This window comes from Cyprinodon variegatus, unplaced genomic scaffold (genome assembly GCF_000732505.1).
Source record: "Cyprinodon variegatus isolate N-32 unplaced genomic scaffold, C_variegatus-1.0 Scaffold0, whole genome shotgun sequence".
In the NCBI taxonomy this organism is placed as follows: Eukaryota; Metazoa; Chordata; class Actinopteri; order Cyprinodontiformes; family Cyprinodontidae; genus Cyprinodon; species Cyprinodon variegatus.
In genome coordinates, this window is record NW_015150453.1 from 2,712,737 (window position 1) to 2,731,543 (window position 18,807).

Genomic DNA, 18,807 nt, shown 5'->3' on the forward strand with positions numbered 1-18,807 from the left:
TCCTCTGAAACAGTTTATTGACGCATAAATTAACTTAAAATGCTGAAACCTGCTGGCAAAACATGTTCGCTTCTATTATCCTGATGCCTGCAGTTTGGATTATTTAGATGAAAAACACCTCCCAGCCGCCACGGTGAACCGCAAGGAGGCGACCCGGCCAGAGGCTGCTGTTGAATGGGATTCCTACTGACAGCGCACCGCTGGTATGTGGGGGTCTGAGCGGCTCCCACAGAAATAATATTGGAAGGTGGGATTGTAATCTGGATGAACTGACTGCAATGAACTGACTGATTCTGATTAAGTTTTCAGGTGGATTTTCCCACTTAAAAACATATTAAAACTACTTTTTCCCACTGATCACAGCAAATATAGCTGAAAGGCAGATAAAGGATAGGGTAGCTCCGCCCAACGCGCGTCAGACACACTTTTGCACCGCGCAGCCAGAGCAGCAAAGCTGCTTCAGCCGTGCATCAGAACTAACTGGTACAAGCAGCAAAAATGAAGCAGCAGACGCGATTTTGCTGCTCCGGCTGCGTCCGGTGGGAACGCAGCATAAGAGTTTCACATCAGTCTATGGACATAACACAATGTTAATAATTAGCTTTAATGATTAGTTGGAGTGTTTTCTTTTTTGTATCCTGTTTTTAAGATAGATTGATGATAAACTATTTCAATCAATTTCAATGAAAAAAAAAGGTTAAAAAGGTTAACGTACATTTAAACTTACTGGGCTAATATATATGAGCCATAGAATTGGGATCAATGTCTCTCAGCAAGTTGTGGAGAAAGCACATGCATCTGCAGCCATGGACCATTAACTCGGCATAATTGTGACTGAATATTTCACCAACTTTCTTACCAGAAACAGTAGAGCTAATTTAATCTGGGTGTTTTCCAAGAATGGCCCTAACTGTTAGACATATATTCAACAGGGCTGAGGTCAGGGCCTTTTTAGGCCCTCATGTTATTCTCTATTAATCAATCCAATCCATTCTTGATCTGTGTTTGGGATCTTTGTACTTCTAGAACTCCCTATAGGACCCAGGTGTCAAACTTCTGACCCAAAATACCACTCCCATATGAAAGAGGGCTCTACTCAGACTGGCTCCACTCCATTCAGCCTGTGGTTCGAGGCCTGTAGTGTTTTTCTCCAACTGGACTGGAAAACCTGCTTTAGAGTTGGTAAAAGTGGGGCTTAGAGAGATTGCTGTTCGCTGATCTCCATGCTCATTGGAAAAAATATCATACTTCACAGGGCTCGACGTTAACCATCGCCCGATCTCCCAGGGCAAGTAGTTTTCATTGTCGGGAGAGTACAAATTTCACTGCATTTGCCCGCCGGGCAACTGCAATGATCGCAAAAAAAATTATTTATCACTCAAAATTACTTTAAAATCACCGATATTCGATGAAAACGACCCAGAGGCGATGCCGGCGCCATTTTTGTTGTTTTGTACACATTCTCGCGTGATTTGAAAAAGCAGCGTGATTTAAAAAAGCTGCGTGATTTTCCGCCAGATGCCGTGATTTTTGTTTGGGAATTAGCGCTAATCAGACAAATCTTTTTCGACTTGGCACGCTGAAAAACAACAAGGCAAAAAAAATGTAAGTACAGTAACACACCCACCACCTATTTTACCCTCCACACATTTCACCCACCACCCAGAAAACCCTAGTTTAAAAATTATCGGAGAGGGATTAGGAAAATTGGCATAATTGTATGCCATGCACACAGTGTAAATATGGCTATCATATGGCAGTCTTCTGTACAGTGATGCAGGTCATACATTAAAAAATTTTTATTAAATTTTTTTTCTCTCAGACATTGGAGAGGTGCATTTAAATGTTTTAGAGCTAAACATGTTAAATTGGTGACCTGTTATTTTATTATTATTGTCTTGTTGCTGCATTTATTTTGTCAGGGAAAACTAATCCTGAGTCAGTTAAAAGTCAGGGAATTCTGAAATGATGTCAGACTGTGGAAACCCTGTATAAAATAACTATGTATAATGATTCTCTAGAAAAGTCATATTATATTAATAGTATTATCTTGTATAAACATACCGTGACTCTAAAATTAAAGTTATTCATTTGTAACATCGACTTCTGTATGTGATTTATCTAAAGTTTTTAAACTGTCAAGTTTTTTCCAAGCACACAGTTTAAAGCAAAGTTTAGTTTGAAAAGAATGTGCAGGAAGGATTGAAAAGCATGTTAACACGACAATGTAGGCTTGAGTTCATTATCTGACGCATGCATATACACACCAGAAACCTGGAAACTTAAAAAATACTGAATTACAAAAAAACATTTAAAAACAAACATGTTTTATTGATATATATATACAAAAATGAATATTAGGAACTATATTTATCAAACATTATACTGGGCAAGTAAAAATAGTTTCTGGGCAAATGAAATGTAAAAGTCACTTGCCCAAAGGGCAATTGTTAAAAATCCTTAACGTCAACCCCTGCTTCATCTAGACACCTTAGAAGCCAACTAAAATATGCTGCTGCTTACATGGACAAGCTGGATCCAAACATGATGAGCCAGTCGGTAGAAGCTCAGTTCACACAGAAAAGATAAACAACAACGTTAAGTCAACTTGTTGGGTCAGAGTCTTTGACTACTGACCAACCTTTCATTACTCACTTTGTGAGTAGTTAGAAAAAAAGCTTAATCAAGTCGTAGAACTCAAACAGAAAAAATAATAGATGACAAAAAGGTATGAGAACAACTGATCCTAGCATTATTAACCAATGGGATACATAAACTTTAAACAGAATTAAATAGAAATTTAGTTTTTTTTTGGACCAATTTCTGATAACAATATCAGAATGGGACATTCCTAGTTTTATGTCTGCCCTTTAACCTGTGTTTAGAAGATTTAGCATGTTTGGATTAAAGGAAATCCCAATATCCTGTTTTAGAAATGTATTAAAGTTATTTGCGGCACATTTACACAACCCTCAAAAAATAAATGTTTTTTTGCTTCAGTTTAAATTAAAATGAACATTCCATTCAATATAATTCAGCTTATTTATGTAGCACCAATAAAATCATGTCATCTCAAGACCCTTTACAGAGACAATTCAACCAGATCATACAGTCAGATTGGTTGAAAGTTTTCTATCTAAGGAAAACCAGCTGACTGCATCAACTCGTTGACTCAACAGCAATCCCTCACACCAAGAATGCACGTAGGGACAGAGAAGAGGAAAGAAACCTCCAGCAGAACCAGGCCCAGTGTGGCCGACTGGGGTTCAAGGAGACAGAAGCAGACATACAGAAAGAGCCAGTGATACAAAAGGCAGCTGTCAACCAGCTCCACATGCAGCCCCAACCAGGAAACAAACAACCAGGCAGATGAATTCAATATGACACAGATGGTGATGTCAGGAGTGTAAAACTAAAGCTTTGCCTTCAATGTGATGATATTTTTCTGTTAAACACCCTAATAAATGTCATTCCATCTCATTCCAATCATAACTTTTTTGTTTATGAATCATGCGTGCAGTTAAACATCATTTTGAACATCATGTGGACATGCATCATGTTTATTAGGTGTCTCTGACCTGGTTGTAAGTGGCATCCAGTAGTGTGTCAAGGCTCTGCAGAGGTGCAGGGGTCTTGTCTTTGAATCTGGTGAGCAGTCGCCGCTGGATGGCTCTGAACTGGACGGCTCGCTCTGACAGCAGATCCTGATATTGCTGAGCATTGACACGCAGCTGTCGTGACCAAAAACAAAAAGATAAGGCAACCGTTTCCCTTTTCCATCGTTTTCTTACAAATGCCTGGGTGATATCTACCTGAAAGTGATTGTCTACAGACAGGAAGTACTCCTGAAGTGGGATTGGCCCACTAAAACTTTTCTTGAAGTCTTTGATTCCCAGTTTGGAGAAATGCTGATCAAACCTCTGAACAAGTTCCTTCACCACCAGCCACATATCCTCAAAGCTGTCACCCTGAATGCGATAACGCTCTAGAATAAAAGGAGATGACTTTCCTTAACATTCAGTTGTTTTTTTTCCACATTTACCACAAGTAAAATGTTTGACATCTTTGGCTAATCTTAACATTAAATGTAAAAAAAAACTGCACCTAAAAAAACATCAGCAGTTGTGGATATTATTCATAAAGGAAAAGCTTTTAAAAAAAGTTCAATCCCACAGTCTAACTGGGCTTAATGGAGGATAACCAGCACCACCTCCTGTATGCGGTTCAGCAGTGAGACTCACGGGAGGTCTTGGAGGCGAGCACAGTGACTTTGGCTCCTGACAGAAACTGAAAAGCCAAACTGTTCCCATCCTTATCTTCTGTTTTTGCTGAAAACTCTGCAGAGGGAAACAGAATGAAAAAAGCAGCGTGATGAGACAGATATGACCGCCTATCATGATGCAAGACGCCAACTAATGTGGACAAGATACAGTCGCACTCTTCAAAAACACAATGGAAGCTTACACAAAGCCCTTGTGAAAGAAAAACATGCTACTAGTCGTATTACAGAGTTTGTGTTTACAAAAACTGCTGAAGGAAGCTGGCTGTCATATAGGGGACAGAGAAGAAATTCCAGGGGTTAAATGGCAGATAACACATAAAAACACAACCACAATCAAACATTAGACTGGTCATAAACGTGTAAAAACATTCTAACAGCTACAATTTCATCTAAGAAGCAGCTTGGAAAATTCCTCCAGTAGGTTGGATGCTAATAAAACGGTTTGCAATGTGAACCATGATTGTAAACAAAATATCTTTAAAGTTTACGTAAAATTAAGTATTCTTTGACATCCATTGGAGGTAGTTATTATTCTTGCTAAACAGCTTTAAAGGAACAGCTCTCACTCTGAATAGCTTTTAAAAAGTCCAGTTTAAAGGACAGTTTTAAGGGCACTTATTCAGTGGGAAAAACGACTACTTTTTTAAATAAAAAATCACTTGTGGCATAACTTATAATTCCTTAAACATAAATATCTAAATATTTAATTATTTAGACCACACTTTAGTTGCTTCAAACAAAATATAGAAGTGCTGATTTCCTTCAAGTGGTATAAAAACAACAAAACGTAAGACAAAAATCTGTTATATAATTTAATCCTGAGAATATATATATATATATATATATATATATATATATATATATATATATATATATATATATATATGTATGTGTGTGTGTGTGTAAAATATTAATATTTTTCAGAGGTGGGGAGTAAATTGTCAATCATTCTGGTGATACGTTTACGTAAGGCCGTCTTACGTCCTCATCCCGTTAGCTATTTTTTTCTGCACATGCGCACTTTCAGGCGGATATCTGTGGTGAGTCATTGAAGCTCACCTTTCTCACCACGGTTCTTTGAAAATGGCCGACAGTCATAAGAGAAAAAGTGTCTACAAAGTGTATAAGAAAAAAAGAAATGCCTCAGAAAAGGCAGATATATACTAGAATGCTTTGCGCAGACAGCATTATGGGATTTGCTGTCACAGCGACCTGCTGTCGCCATCGGCTGTCGCTAGCCAACAGCGGCGACTAATAACAAAGGTGGAGTAAGCACCACGCAGTGGAGGAGGAGTTACATGACCAACGGGGAGTAAAAAGCGGTGATGATCTGTCCAAATGGTAAGTTAACCAAGTCCACTATATAGTCCCTGCTCTATATAGTAATTGAGAGATTTAGGGGTTAGGACGAATGTTCGGGCACAGTAAGCTTGTATGAGCTATGAGAATAGCAACTTTTAAACAGCATGCACACGGAGAAATGGGCTTGTGCATATGCATTTTTTTTAAGGTGGAGAGAGCGGATCTTTTAAAACATTTGTGAAAATCCTCCACAAAACCTTTAATACCGGTAAATGGGTTCCAATTAAAGAATGAATTTCCTCAGGGTGCATTGACACTGCATGTTTGGCCTGGTTTGTTTTTACAAAGAGATTTTGGAAACCAGAGGAAAAAAAAAAAAAACTACATGTCATAAATTTACAATGGACTTTTCTGGAGGCGTAGCTGATCTAGTCCTTTAGTTTCTACAGTTACTACTTTGGTGTTTAAATGTAGTCGTGCGCCTGCACCTCTTCACTGCCAGAGTAGGCCAAAACAGAAACATCCTATATTTTTCCACAGTGGGGATATTCAGGTGCACCAGGAGCCAAATGAAAAACACAAATGTAAAAGATATATATAAAAAATTCAGAATAGCAGGCTGTAAACTAAGGCTGCATCTAAAAAGGTGGAAAATGTGCACAAAAGAAATATTTTAAAAAGAAAACGCATGAATGCAAAGAGTGAGTTTGTAAAATAATCGTAATACAATTATGAATATAATAACATTATGCAATACATCAATAGTTACCCCTAAAGAGAGCGCTGAGGTCAACTGGTGGCTGGTTGGTGTCAACGGTGATCTTAAACTTGGTGCTTTTGGCTGGAGATGAAGGAACACACACCAGAGCCAGAGGAAGATTGAACCTGGACTGGAGAACTCTGGGAACTCCTAATGAAAAGTAAACACCTCAGTGTTAAAATATATTTTCCATTTAACTAAAATGACCATAATTGCTACAACAGACATATTATGTGGCAGTAATGTTGGTTCCTCCACAGTCTTTGTCCCTTGATAGTCTTTTCTTTAAAAACACCCTCTAATTTAAGGCCAGCTTCCTCTTTAGGTAGCTTGTTGTGATATTAAACAAGCTCACTACATCACCTCCGAGGCTCTTTCTCCAAACAGCTAAGAGGTCAACATCTGTTAGCACAGAAAGCACGAAGGCTGTTCGGATTACAGAGTACCTGAGCGCTAAGAGACTTAACATCAACACCAACTGTGAAGGTGTGTCTGTCAAAGATACGAAAGGGAAGTTTTCTAAAAAATTTTAAGTTTTTTTAGCAGAAAAAGGGGGAAAAAACTGAGGGGGGGACGAGGTACGTCCAGTGACAACAAGGCTGTGATCTTAAGCAGTGCTGATCTTGGCAGAAATCGAGACTCGGCAAAAATAATAGAAAGAAGGAAAGGTGGAGGAAAAGGGTTGTTAAGCATAGATGAAGCAAAGTAACCAGGGGAGAGGAGGCAAAACGGGAAAAAAAAATGAAAATAAAACAGCATCAGGGAGACTGAAACAGAAATAAGTGGAATTGACAGCTAGGTTTGGAAGCGGGTTTAATTGCGGAAAGTCCCAGCTTATTTCAAGTAGTTAGTATTACCTACAACTACTGTGCACCTTTTCATTCCTGAAAAGCAATTATTATGTAATTATTTTAATAATTCAATTTGGTTCAAATACAAAAAGTGAAAGAAAAAGGAAAGAGGTAAAAGCCAAAAACAACAAATCTGAGGGGAAAATGAATCAAGTTTTGAAGGAAAGAGAGACTGTGGTCCAGTTTCTGCAGTCTTCACATGCCTAATTTAGTCGTTGACCCTTCATTCTGGATGACTGAATAGTTCAAAAACAAATCACATTCAGCAAACACTAATTAAAGGCCACACAAACTATTTGTCACTGTAATTACAGAGAAACTTTATTAGACATACAGTGGATGATCAACTCTTATACAGCACCTTTTACCAGCAGTAAAGGCTGTACTAATTACAGGATTTTTTAAGTTTCTGATTCTCATTTATATTATTTCTTTTTTTGTGGTTTAAAATCTCTTCTTCTCCCGTCCTGCCTCTCAAGTCCTCCCGAGTTGCTATTACAGAATATGCTCTGAACACTGAAACTTACCAGAATAGTGACTTAATCTTGAAACCATTTTACAAAACCGTTTTTAAATGCATTTCTATATATCCTTCATAAATCATACTGTCAGGAAACTGACAGGCCTTAGAGGAACCATCTTTTCAACAGTTTACGACTTTCACTCATTACAAACCCAACGCCCAGTTTTGTAGTGAAAATAAACTGCTGCATTCTAGAAGAAAAGGTTAAATCGTGACAAACTGAGTGTGCTTGCATCCTTGGATTTAGTTTTCTGTAGGGAAAAAGAAGGTGGACTGTAAGACTAGCCTTCAGTTCTGTTCTCACATCTTTTAAGTGTTTTTCCAGGGAGATCCTCCGCTATAAAACTTGAATGTCTAGCTTGAAAGATTTCTTTTTTTAATGTAGACAATGAAACATTCAGATATGATCCATGCTGAGAGAAGAAATATAACATACATATCTCACTATGATTTATGACAATAGCGGACTAAAAAGAAGTACAGCATTTTCAGAAGGACAACTACATCCTGTCTGGATACTCCGAAGATTTTTGCATTTGTCAAGATATGAAACTGAAGTTAGATTCATAAGCTTAAAATAAGGTTGAGATACTTCAGGTTTTAAATTTTACTTGACTAAATGCAAGATTAGTATTTGTAAGCATGGTCTAGATTAATGAATCCAGCCATTTCATATTTATTAAATTGTAAATTGTAAATAAAGTTATGCAGATTCAAAGATTAAGTCACAATAATGTAAATCCGTTCAGCACAGTTTATTTTCATTGTGTTGATTCAAAACATATTATAAGTACTTAACAATGCCAGCTTAGTCAAATCATTTATAAACAAAACCAAGCTATCTTCCGGGTTTTTAAGGAAACACAGAAAATTATATCAAAATTAATTCCTCCTAAATGAGCATTTAGGAACAATGGACAGACTTCATTAGCTTGTTCACACGGACATGAGTAAAGGGAATAAAGATCTTAACTTGAATAAAACATTTTCATTTAAATGCAACAACTGGACTATTGTGATTAAAATAAGCTCAGTCTGAATAAAACATAATTCAGACTGAGAAGCATGTTTTTTTAAAATCAGTGCTCCGATCAGCGTCTATCTTAACAGTCAAACATGTCAAATTATGGCAAACTGAACTTACTGCATATACACCTGGAGGACGGACAGCAGCTCTAGGCAGCAGATAGTGTTGGTGGATGCTAATTTCTGTCTGCTCTCTGATTCTGTGGTGTTGGAAGCCAAATTATGAACTGAATTACGGAAAGCTATAACGCCTCAAAAACCTCAGAACCCGGCATTTAATTCTATCCTCTCAGAACAATCAGAAACACTCTAGGTCTGCTTATAGGTTTTTTATTTCTCGTCACACAGGCACACTTCTTCTGCAGTTGGTCACATTAATAAGTGCCATCTGATTAGTGTTGGCAGCAAACGTAGATAATCCAGGTCCGGAAAATAAAAAGCCTCTACATAGAGATTCGTTCCAAACATTTCCATCTCGAGCTCCAAAACACAGACTGGGTGCTCATCACCTGGTCAAGTCAAAAGGAGGAAGAAAAACTCGGCAGGATTTGGATTTTCCACCTCTTGCTGGCAGTAAGGAAGATGGTAGGAGAAGGAAGCAGCGTGATAGAAAGCGCACTGCTTTTGACTGCTTCAGATGTTCCTAACCGCCGTTACGAACTTACGGTCTCCCACAATCTTTTGTGAAAAGACACGCAAACAAAGCCCACTTTGCGCATTTAACAAAAATACAGAATTTGTTGAACATTTCCTGTCGACCCTGCAAAAGCTGAAGGGATGGGGGGTAGGAGCAGGAGGTCGGAGCTACAACTTCAGATATTCGGAACGAGTCCCGCTCTATTTCAGTTAAACCCACGCAGCTATTCGGAGGTCATGTAAGTCTGACAGGAAGACAGACATGGTGGCAAAGTAAAATACATGTGCTTTTGGAAAGCAACAAAGCAAAATCTAGAGATGCACAGATCTGAAACCTGGATGGGATATTGGCTCCAAAGCATATCGGTGATTTCGGCAATTCCGCTTTATGTGGAACTCATTTCTTTTTGCTTTCTGTTGGTTAAAAAAACAATATAAAGTACATTTATATCTATGTTAATTTGTTCCTTTTTAACAATGTTTATGTCAAGGCTAAAGCCTTTACTCATATGGCCAGTTCATTGATTCGGCTGTTGAATCGGATCATTATTGGATATCAGCTGATAGGCTCAGGTATTGGTATCGGAATGGATCGGAAAAACCTTGATCATATATCTAATTCAAAGAGTAAACCTGCTAGGTTTTCCCTAGGCTGGAAACACACGGTGCTTATAGCAAGCAGGGCAAACTCAGATATAGACAACCAATAAACTTTTTCAATAAATAGTGTACTTCACCCTTGGTAGGAGCTCAGGAGGCAGAAAGAAAATTAATAATTAATAAAAAAAAAAGAGGTAGAAAAGCAATTACATGCATTATCGTCATGCATTGTCGTGCAATTGCATGCTATTGAAGTTTAGTGATTAGTTTCTTTTTTTAAATCTAGATTGATGAAACTAAGTTGTATTAAAGATTAATCCATTTAGCTTAAATCTGCTTATGTGTGCATGTGTCTGCAACAGGTACAGGGAATAGAAGAGAAATGATGAAACACGAGCAGAAGACACCGTGTGCAGGATGAGGTTCGATCCACAGCTGCAATGATGTAACCTCTGGCGTATCTGTGTGGGTATAAAAGATATGTGTGGAAAACTAGATGCAATCTGCACATGCTCTTTAGGGCTTTTTTTTTTTTTTTTCTGTGGGCCACAGGGAAAACAATAAAAAGAAACAATCCCTGCACATTCCACTCCTCAAAATGTTTGGTCACATGCAGCTGTCAGGCATTACCTACTTCACTTCTATGAGACTTTCTGCATGCTTTAGTTTAATATAGAGACAATTAAAACCATATTAATTCTTGTATTTTTTTTATTTATTATTAAAGTGCATCATATGTATATATATATGCCCATTTCCATGAGTAAAGTAATGAACATTAAAGGAGAGAAAAGGTTATATCCTCCTTTTCTCATCTACTCCCCAGAGATTTTTCATCTGTTGCTTTCTTATGTTGTCTCTTTGCTTCGGTCCTTTGCTACTATGATTAATGCTGATGCTGTTAAGTGTGTCCCATATTGCTATAGAGGGGCTCAGCGCTTCTGTGTTCATATGTATCAACATCTTAGGTGCATCTCAAACAGATTAAAATGTATTTTAGAGGTGGAATGAAGTTCAGTTAAAAAAAATAACGTTTTTACGTAAGAAAGATAGAGAAGATCTTCAATGCCGTACCAAAAAGTATGCCTATGTACCATAGAGCGTATGCTGGGACTCCTGCTCCTGACTGCATCAATGCCTTGTGGCATTAAGCTGGTTTTGCTCAACTCTCCTGCATTATTGGCTCCATGCCCTCTCTTGATTTATGCCATTCTGTATCGGGTTTGTTGGTTAATCGAGGACCATGATATCACTAAGCTAATCTTTGGTGCCTTTGGCAGTGTGGAAAGGAGCCAAGTCCTGATGGAAAATGAAACCAACATCTTCAAAACGCTTCTCAGATTTCATTGTACAAGGCTGCCTGATTTTTGCCCAACAGGTGACGTGGCTCCCCAAATTATCGCTGACAGAGTTAGCGTTCCACTGGATCTGAAGAACTTCAGATTCTGTGTTTTAACATCAGTAGTCTGTATGTTTCAATGATCTTTCAGGGTTTATCTTCCTGTGAAGGCTGCCAATGTCTGCTGGGGAGTTTTTGGTTAGAAATTGTGTAACCCCAAAACAACATTTTAGCACTAATAACATATTTTTATCATCCATATATAACTTTAATTTCTGAAAAAGCAATCATTGAGTTTTTTGCTAATTAATATGATCAGAAATGCATCTCTATTTTTTGATCAGGATATTAAATTTTTTTTCTTTAACTGTATATATTGGATTAATGAAAGAAATTGTATTTTGGTTTAGTGAAATGAACCTGTATAATCTGTGAACCATTTCCTTATAATAATTTTCAGTATGAAACAATGAGCAATTAAAATTTAGATAGAATAGACTTTTTTTTTAGATAAATTCTTTTTATTATAAAAATATAAAAAAGTTATATTTTTTTTATATTCTTTTTTTTTTTTATCTATGCAATTTAGTACTGCATTGAGTAAATCCAAAAGGAACTGTTCTTCAAATGTCTATAATATATTACAAAGTGAAATAAAATTAAAAATTAACTAGCATTATTTAAATTGTAGGTTTCCAATGTAAAAAGTAATGATACACGGAGTCTTTATGAACAGTAATTTATTTGCATTTTATCCCCAGTAAAAAATTCTACTCCTTTCCTAGATGACCAGTGACAAAGTTTTTCCTGCAATTAACTTTGTGTGTGTTTCAGTTTTCTTTTCCCATAGAAAGTACTCCTAGTCTGGTTCTCCTTGGTTGATAAGTTTTTAAAAAGTCAGGAATTCAAAGAAATCAGCATTTAAAGATAAACCAAATTTGACTGTGATGGAATGTGTTGAATTGAACTAAATCTTAAAAGAACAAGCATTTATCTGGACAAACGGGTCCAGTCAGAACGGGACCCTTTGGTCTTAAATAAAAAGGAATGTGCCCTAAGGGAACCATTTGTTGTGAATTGATGCTAAATCCTTAAAGAACTGAATGTTCCATTAGTGTTAGTGGAAGTTTAATGATGCAGAGCCTCTAAGGTCCATACCAGATCCTCCTTTGCATCAAAGTAAACGAACTAAAAATGACTACAAGGTACTGCTGGTATCTAGGCAAACAACAACTTAAAGGTCATCCTAAAAATACTATAGGAAGGAAATTAGGGTTTGGGTTGATGGATAAGGCTTTAGGACTTAGTGCATTAAAATTACCACAAAATACAAGGGGAGCCAATAAAGACAGCCATAGAAATGCTGGTGACAAAATGTGTGTTGAAACATAAGAGCTTATTTGGGTCTGTTAAGTGATGCATGTGAGAAATATGATATTACTCCATAAACTTCATAGAATATGAAAGAATAAATTGATAAAAATGCATATTTACATTTTCCTGAGAGAGAGGAAATGTGTGTTGGGGTGAGAGACGTATTCCACGTATCATATGACAGGAATATAAACAGCAGTCTCTTCCTGTATATACTGCAGTGTGCGTGTTTGGAAAGTATTTAAAGTATTATCGATGATTGGTATATTTTCAAAAGCTAAAATGTTGGATTCCGAGACAATATTTTAAAATGCAGCATACAGTGGCTATGCATGGATCTAGTGGAAATGTTTGTCTTTTAATAAAGGCTGAACATGTTTCTACTTGTTCTAGTCTAGTCGGGAATACTAACAGAAAAACTTACCTTTAGGATTAAGTTCTGCAGAAAGTAGGGAGAGAAGAAGTAAACATTTTAAAAACTAATCCTAAAAAAAAAAATACCAAAGATATACGGTAATGAAGAACCAATGCTCTCTTTGATTGCTTATATTTAATGGCAATCCAGTGACTCATATAAAAAATAAATATAATATATAAATATACTAAAGACAACATCAAACGCATCCCATTAATATTTGAATATACTGAATTTTTCCACGTATTTTTTTCCACAATAAAATGGTGTAGCTAAAGGAGAAAAAAGCGAATAAATAAAAAAAAAAAGCTGAAAAAGTAATGAATTGGCATCCTGTAAAAATAAAAAAAACAGGCATCTACTTTATAGCAAACTTGTCTGAAAGAATAAAACAACATTTCCCAGTAAATTGGTCTCTATCAAGAGTTTTACTCTAGTAAATCAGGACTTTGGTTAAAGACAGATAATGTTTTATTATTTTAACTGCCTTTATATACAAATAAAACTTGTTCAACCCATGAACGTCAACTTTATGTTTCTACAACTTAAACTATAGAGTATAAATCTGAAATCCTCATGGTCTGTCAGACCGCGGACACGTCTTAACAACACATGGGTCGTTTAGAAGGAATGAGACAAGACGGAGCATCTTCTTCCCAGCTCCTCAGAGACGTGTTTTCCAGCTGCCTGTGGGATTTAAAAGTATGGCTGCTGCTTCTTTAACCTTTAAGCCACAGGAACGTAATCCAGGAAGATTAGGTTCTGATTAGACTGGTTAAAGACGATTTCCTTTAGAGACGAATAGGAAGCAGATGGAAGAGATGCAGGCCAATAGAAAAGGGAATAAGGTGCCAAGTGAAAAACTTCCCTCGCCAACATTGATGAAAGTCATGCTTAAGTAGGGCTGCCTCTGTTTCCCTTCAAACCTCTGCTGTGCTTTTCTACCATAACCTAATTTAAACTTTATGGAAAAAAGTGACGACTTCTCCAATTTGTTTAGAGGCATCTTCAGTGTTCACCAAATTGAAAACTGACAAAACCATAAAATGAAACCTTGATGGCGATATAAAGAAAATGACATATCTCCTCTTAACAGTCATGTGGATCATTAAATTTGACAACATCCAAGTGATTCCTGCTGTTACTGGGCGCACAATGAGACAACGCTGAAACCAAGTCCAGGTTTCCTGGTGGTGCCTTCAGTTTTAAAATGTTTAGGAGGGTGTTACACAGTTTTATTTATCCAAAATGTGTTATTTACATTTTTGACACATAAGAGAAAGTTAAAATAGGAAAAAGGTTGGCCATTGTGAAATTTTTATGATGCCAAAGTGTCCAAGAGCGAATCTGCTTATCAGGAGGTATTTCTTTCTTCCTTCCAAATTTTGTTCATACAGTATTTTTCAGTTCTTGTGTCTGACCTGAATTTTGATAAATAATATCTTTATCAGTCAACAGTTTTTTTTTGTTGTTTTGTTTTATTACGTGACATACAGCTTAGCTAGCAATCAGACAGAAACAAAAGAAGAGAAACAAAAATAAAACAGAATTAAAACATAACTACATAAATGGTCTAATAAATTACAAACCTAGAACTGCTAGACTTTTTTTAAAGAATCCCTTTCAGACACAAACAACTATCTACCTAAAACGTACTTTTTCCAAAATGCAGTCACAGCAATCAGAACAAGGAGGCAAAATATTTCTCTGTCTTCTTCTTCAGCATAAGGCCAAATCCCACAAAGAATTTGCAGGAGAAGAAGACTTCATCGTGTAAACAGGTGGAAGGTAACACTACTCTTCTTTCTGTTGAGGAACAGAATATTCATTAAACTGATTTGTTCTGTTGAAATTTGCAATCCAAAAAAATTACCAAATTTCAAATTTGGGTCCATATCAGCTGAAATATAAGAGAGATAAAGATTTTTGAATATTTCTGTATGAAAGTGAAAATAATTCTAACATGTTTAAAGAACTACATAATGAAGATGCCAAATTAAAAAAAATCATGTTAACATATCACACAAAAATCACTCTCTGTTAAATAAAAGGTTTTAACAATATAATAAAAGCATAAAGGCCTCAGGTCCTTTTCATCAAAGCCAGCAAAGTAGCATGTGTTGTTAGAAAATAAGGGAAGCAATTTAATGGTTTATCAGAATAAAGATTAAAAAGCATTTCTGAGTCACATATTCATAGGCCAGAAGGCTTTTATTCATCTAAAATCTTTTAAACAATTTTCTTTTATATATTGCTCACTTATAAGAGAGCTAGAAATGTGATCGTCCTTGTAGAGGTAATGAGAAACACCTACACTGGAAAAACAATCTAGAAATAAGTGAACATTTCTTAAATAAGGTATATTTATCCTTTATTTGAGTAGATAAATGACATTGTTTGCCAATGGAATGAGTATTTTTACTCTTAAAATAAGATAATGAGACAATATGCACTTGAAACAAGACAATGCAATTGTGTTTTCTTATTTCAAATGTAAACTGCCTTGTTCTATTGACAAAATGTCTCTTTTACCTCCTCAACCCAAGAACAAAGCCACTTATTTTAAGAAAAAAAATGACTGATCTCGATTTCTATTGTTTCCAGTGTACAAAGATTATTTTCAAAAGGAAACTTCGTATTCTACAAAGTTAGGATCCGATAAAAAGCTGCAGGGAGATATGAGTATGTGGAGATGTTGGTCATCCTCCCAACTACCACAAAAAGTGAAAAAAGAAAAGACGGTCAGCGAGCATCTTTGGTTTTAACTTGGCATAGCAACCAATGAATCATGGCTGGCCATGAGTATGGAAAGTATAATTTGAAAGCTTCTATCAATCACTCAAATGAACATATTCTGTGTGAATGAGATCTAACAATGTACTGTTAATGCCAAACGCGACTATTTGATCCCACTCGAGTGTGTTTGTGGAAAGCCCACTCTCAAGGTATTAGGAAAATCACAGAGAGGCACTAATGAAATTCTTTCTAGATTGTAACATCTCTTGCCATCATCAGGCCGCCTTTGAAGGTTTTAAGGAGTCAACAGTCTTCTTAAATGTCAAAGCCTTTGTAGAGCTTAGAGAAGGACGCAGTAGCCTCAGGGTGGGATTGCGTTATGTGGGGCTGGGTGGTGTGGAAGTGTAATCATCATCCCTGGGTGGCAGTGAATACGAAATGATGCATTCCTCATAAGCCAGGACAGCATTTTGCGGATAAGAGGTGATGAGGCATGAATGCAGATTAGCACTGGAAGACATAGAAAATGATAAATGCTTCTACAGAACACCATTTGGCATCTTACCGTTGGAAGAGACTCTACAAAATGGCTCGGCCCGGTGGAAATAAAGTTTCAGAGCATAACCAACGTCTAACTAAAACAGTGTTTATCTGACAGCCTGGTGGCGTGGTAACACACTATGTGATTGCATCTTTATGCATCAGGATTATGTTAATCACTTTGGCTATATTATTACACCTCTGTTGTTAAAAAAACAAATGAAATAAAAGTTGCAAATTAATCTTTTTTTATTCAAAATAAAGAAAGAATAATTTGAAAGAAAAATCTCAGATTGAGCTTTTCTTTATATCACCAACTCTGACACAAGTGTTAAAGTGAAAGTCAATGATCAAGATTCAGAGGTATTGATATTCAATCACTGAATCAATCTTGAAACTATTAAGCTATTGATAGAGAGAGAAAAAACATTGTAAAAGTATCGTTGAAGCTGTTGAGGTGCCTTTGGTGTGGATCCAGTGGAATACATAGTAACACTAACACGGTGTTATTGGTATAGAAAAGTATATCTGAGTCCAATGCTCTTTGATAAAGATTATTAACATATAAGTTGAATAATAGACGCCCCAGGACTATTTCTATGGGAATAATTTTGGGAACATTAATGAAGCAAGAGGCAATGCCTTCAATTTTCACAGAACAACTGCTGTTGAAAAAATTATTTTTTAACAACCCCAACAGCCGTTCTGTCAGAAAAACTTTTTGCTTTAATTGTGAAGGATTTGAAAACGGGCATATTTACTATCTAAAGCCTTGGTAAAATGTTTATTAACTGTAAGACTGCTATAGTAGTGCTGTGTCCATTTCTACACCCTGTGCTGCCATGCAAAAAAATAAAAGCAGCCCTAAAGTCAAACATCCCAAATCTCATGAATATAACATTGGAGTCAAAGAATGTTTTTCATTACAATAGTGGAGTGGCTTGAGCACAACATAACAAAAATGATCAATCTATATGACATTGCTTATTCGAAGGAGGTATTAATTTAAAAATCTAAAAGTGCGGCCTCCATGTGCCTGTAGGACCTCCTTATAACGTCTGAGATGCTCCTAATGAGGAGGCAGATGATCTGCTGTGGTAACCCCTCCTAGATCTGGATCAAAGCATTAGTCATTCTAGGACAGACTGTGGTGCAACGTGGTTTTGGTCGGTGGGACGAGACATGATATCCAAGATGTGTTCAATTGGATTCAGAACATATATTGATGCCTTTATCATGCAGGAACTGCTAACACACTTCAGCCACATGGAGCTTGTCCTCCGATAAGAAACCAAGGGTCCACTGCACCAGCATATGGTTTCAAAATAGGTCTGAGGTTCTCATTCCTAGCGCATGAAGCCTGCCAAATAAAATCCCTTCAGCATTATTGACCTGCTGCTAAACCAGGCATACTGAAGGATACTGAAGGCAGCTTTTATTCTCCAAAGTGTCTCTAGACTCTGCCATGTTCTTCATGTTTGCTTAGTGTGAATCTGCTCTTCAAATCACCCTGCACAGTGTGGGGTCCCCATTCGAGGATGTTGGGCCCTCATACGACCCCCATGTAGTCTTTTCCAGACAGTTATATCAGTAAGATGCCCATTAGTGGCCTGCTGGAGTTTACTTCGGAAGTCTCTGGCAGTTCCTCCTTGCACAAAGGAGGAGGTAATCGTTCTGTTGCTGAGTTGCTGTCATCCTACTGCCCTCTCCATGTCCGTGTACTTCTTCACTGTATACTGTATAAGGACTAATTAGATACTCCCTCAGTCTCTCATAAGATATTAACAGGAAGAGGCAATTGTGAAACGAGCAAAAGACTGATGAGGTCTGTTGGACAGCTGCGTTTAGGCAAAAGGAAAAACAGAAAGCATTTCAGCCTCGTCATAAAATGCCTTACCTTTAACTAAGTATATGGACAGCATTTCGTACCGATCTGGTGGCAAAAAGTTAAGCAGTTATTTATGCTTTTTAAGTTTCTGAAATAAATGATGCCGACTTTACAATTCTCATTGCCGCAGTAAATGTATTGTGTCGTTCCCTATGTTGTTTTTATCTAAGCTACAATCTGTTTGTCTGACCTGACAACACTGCTTATAAGCTCATCAGTCAAAAAGATGCAGATCACGAGCAAAAAGAAGTACAGGAAAAGCTTTTTTCTATGTATGACAGTAGCAAACCAAAGGAAGCACTGATGTCATTAGTAACTATGGGAACAGATGGATATTTATGCAGGTAGTTCATCAGAATAAGAAAAGTCAGTTTAACAAAGCCCTTCAGATTTAGCGCTGTGGAACAGTCAACAAACTAAAAAGGTCAAATGTGGTCTTGATAATGGGATAATCGCTGGAAACATATACCTCCAATTGTTATCTTTTATTTAGGGTTCAGTTTTGTTCAAAGCTGCATTAATGAGGGTAAAACCT

At 36.9% G+C, this 18,807-nt stretch overlaps 1 protein-coding gene across 2 annotated transcripts in view; it reads right to left on the reverse strand.

Annotated features, from left to right (window-relative positions):
• The window catches only part of bbs9 (Bardet-Biedl syndrome 9), a 212,420-nt gene that overhangs the window by 142,815 nt on the left and 50,798 nt on the right, over nucleotides 1–18,807 (reverse strand). For both annotated transcript variants that reach the window (XM_015372902.1, XM_015372077.1), the window contains exons 15-18: nucleotides 6,354–6,494; nucleotides 4,242–4,337; nucleotides 3,813–3,985; nucleotides 3,579–3,731 (exon numbers count right to left, since the gene is read on the reverse strand). In XM_015372902.1, coding sequence (XP_015228388.1) covers nucleotides 3,579–3,731; nucleotides 3,813–3,985; nucleotides 4,242–4,337; nucleotides 6,354–6,494 — 563 coding nt within the window. The remainder of the gene's footprint in view (nucleotides 1–3,578; nucleotides 3,732–3,812; nucleotides 3,986–4,241; nucleotides 4,338–6,353; nucleotides 6,495–18,807) is intronic.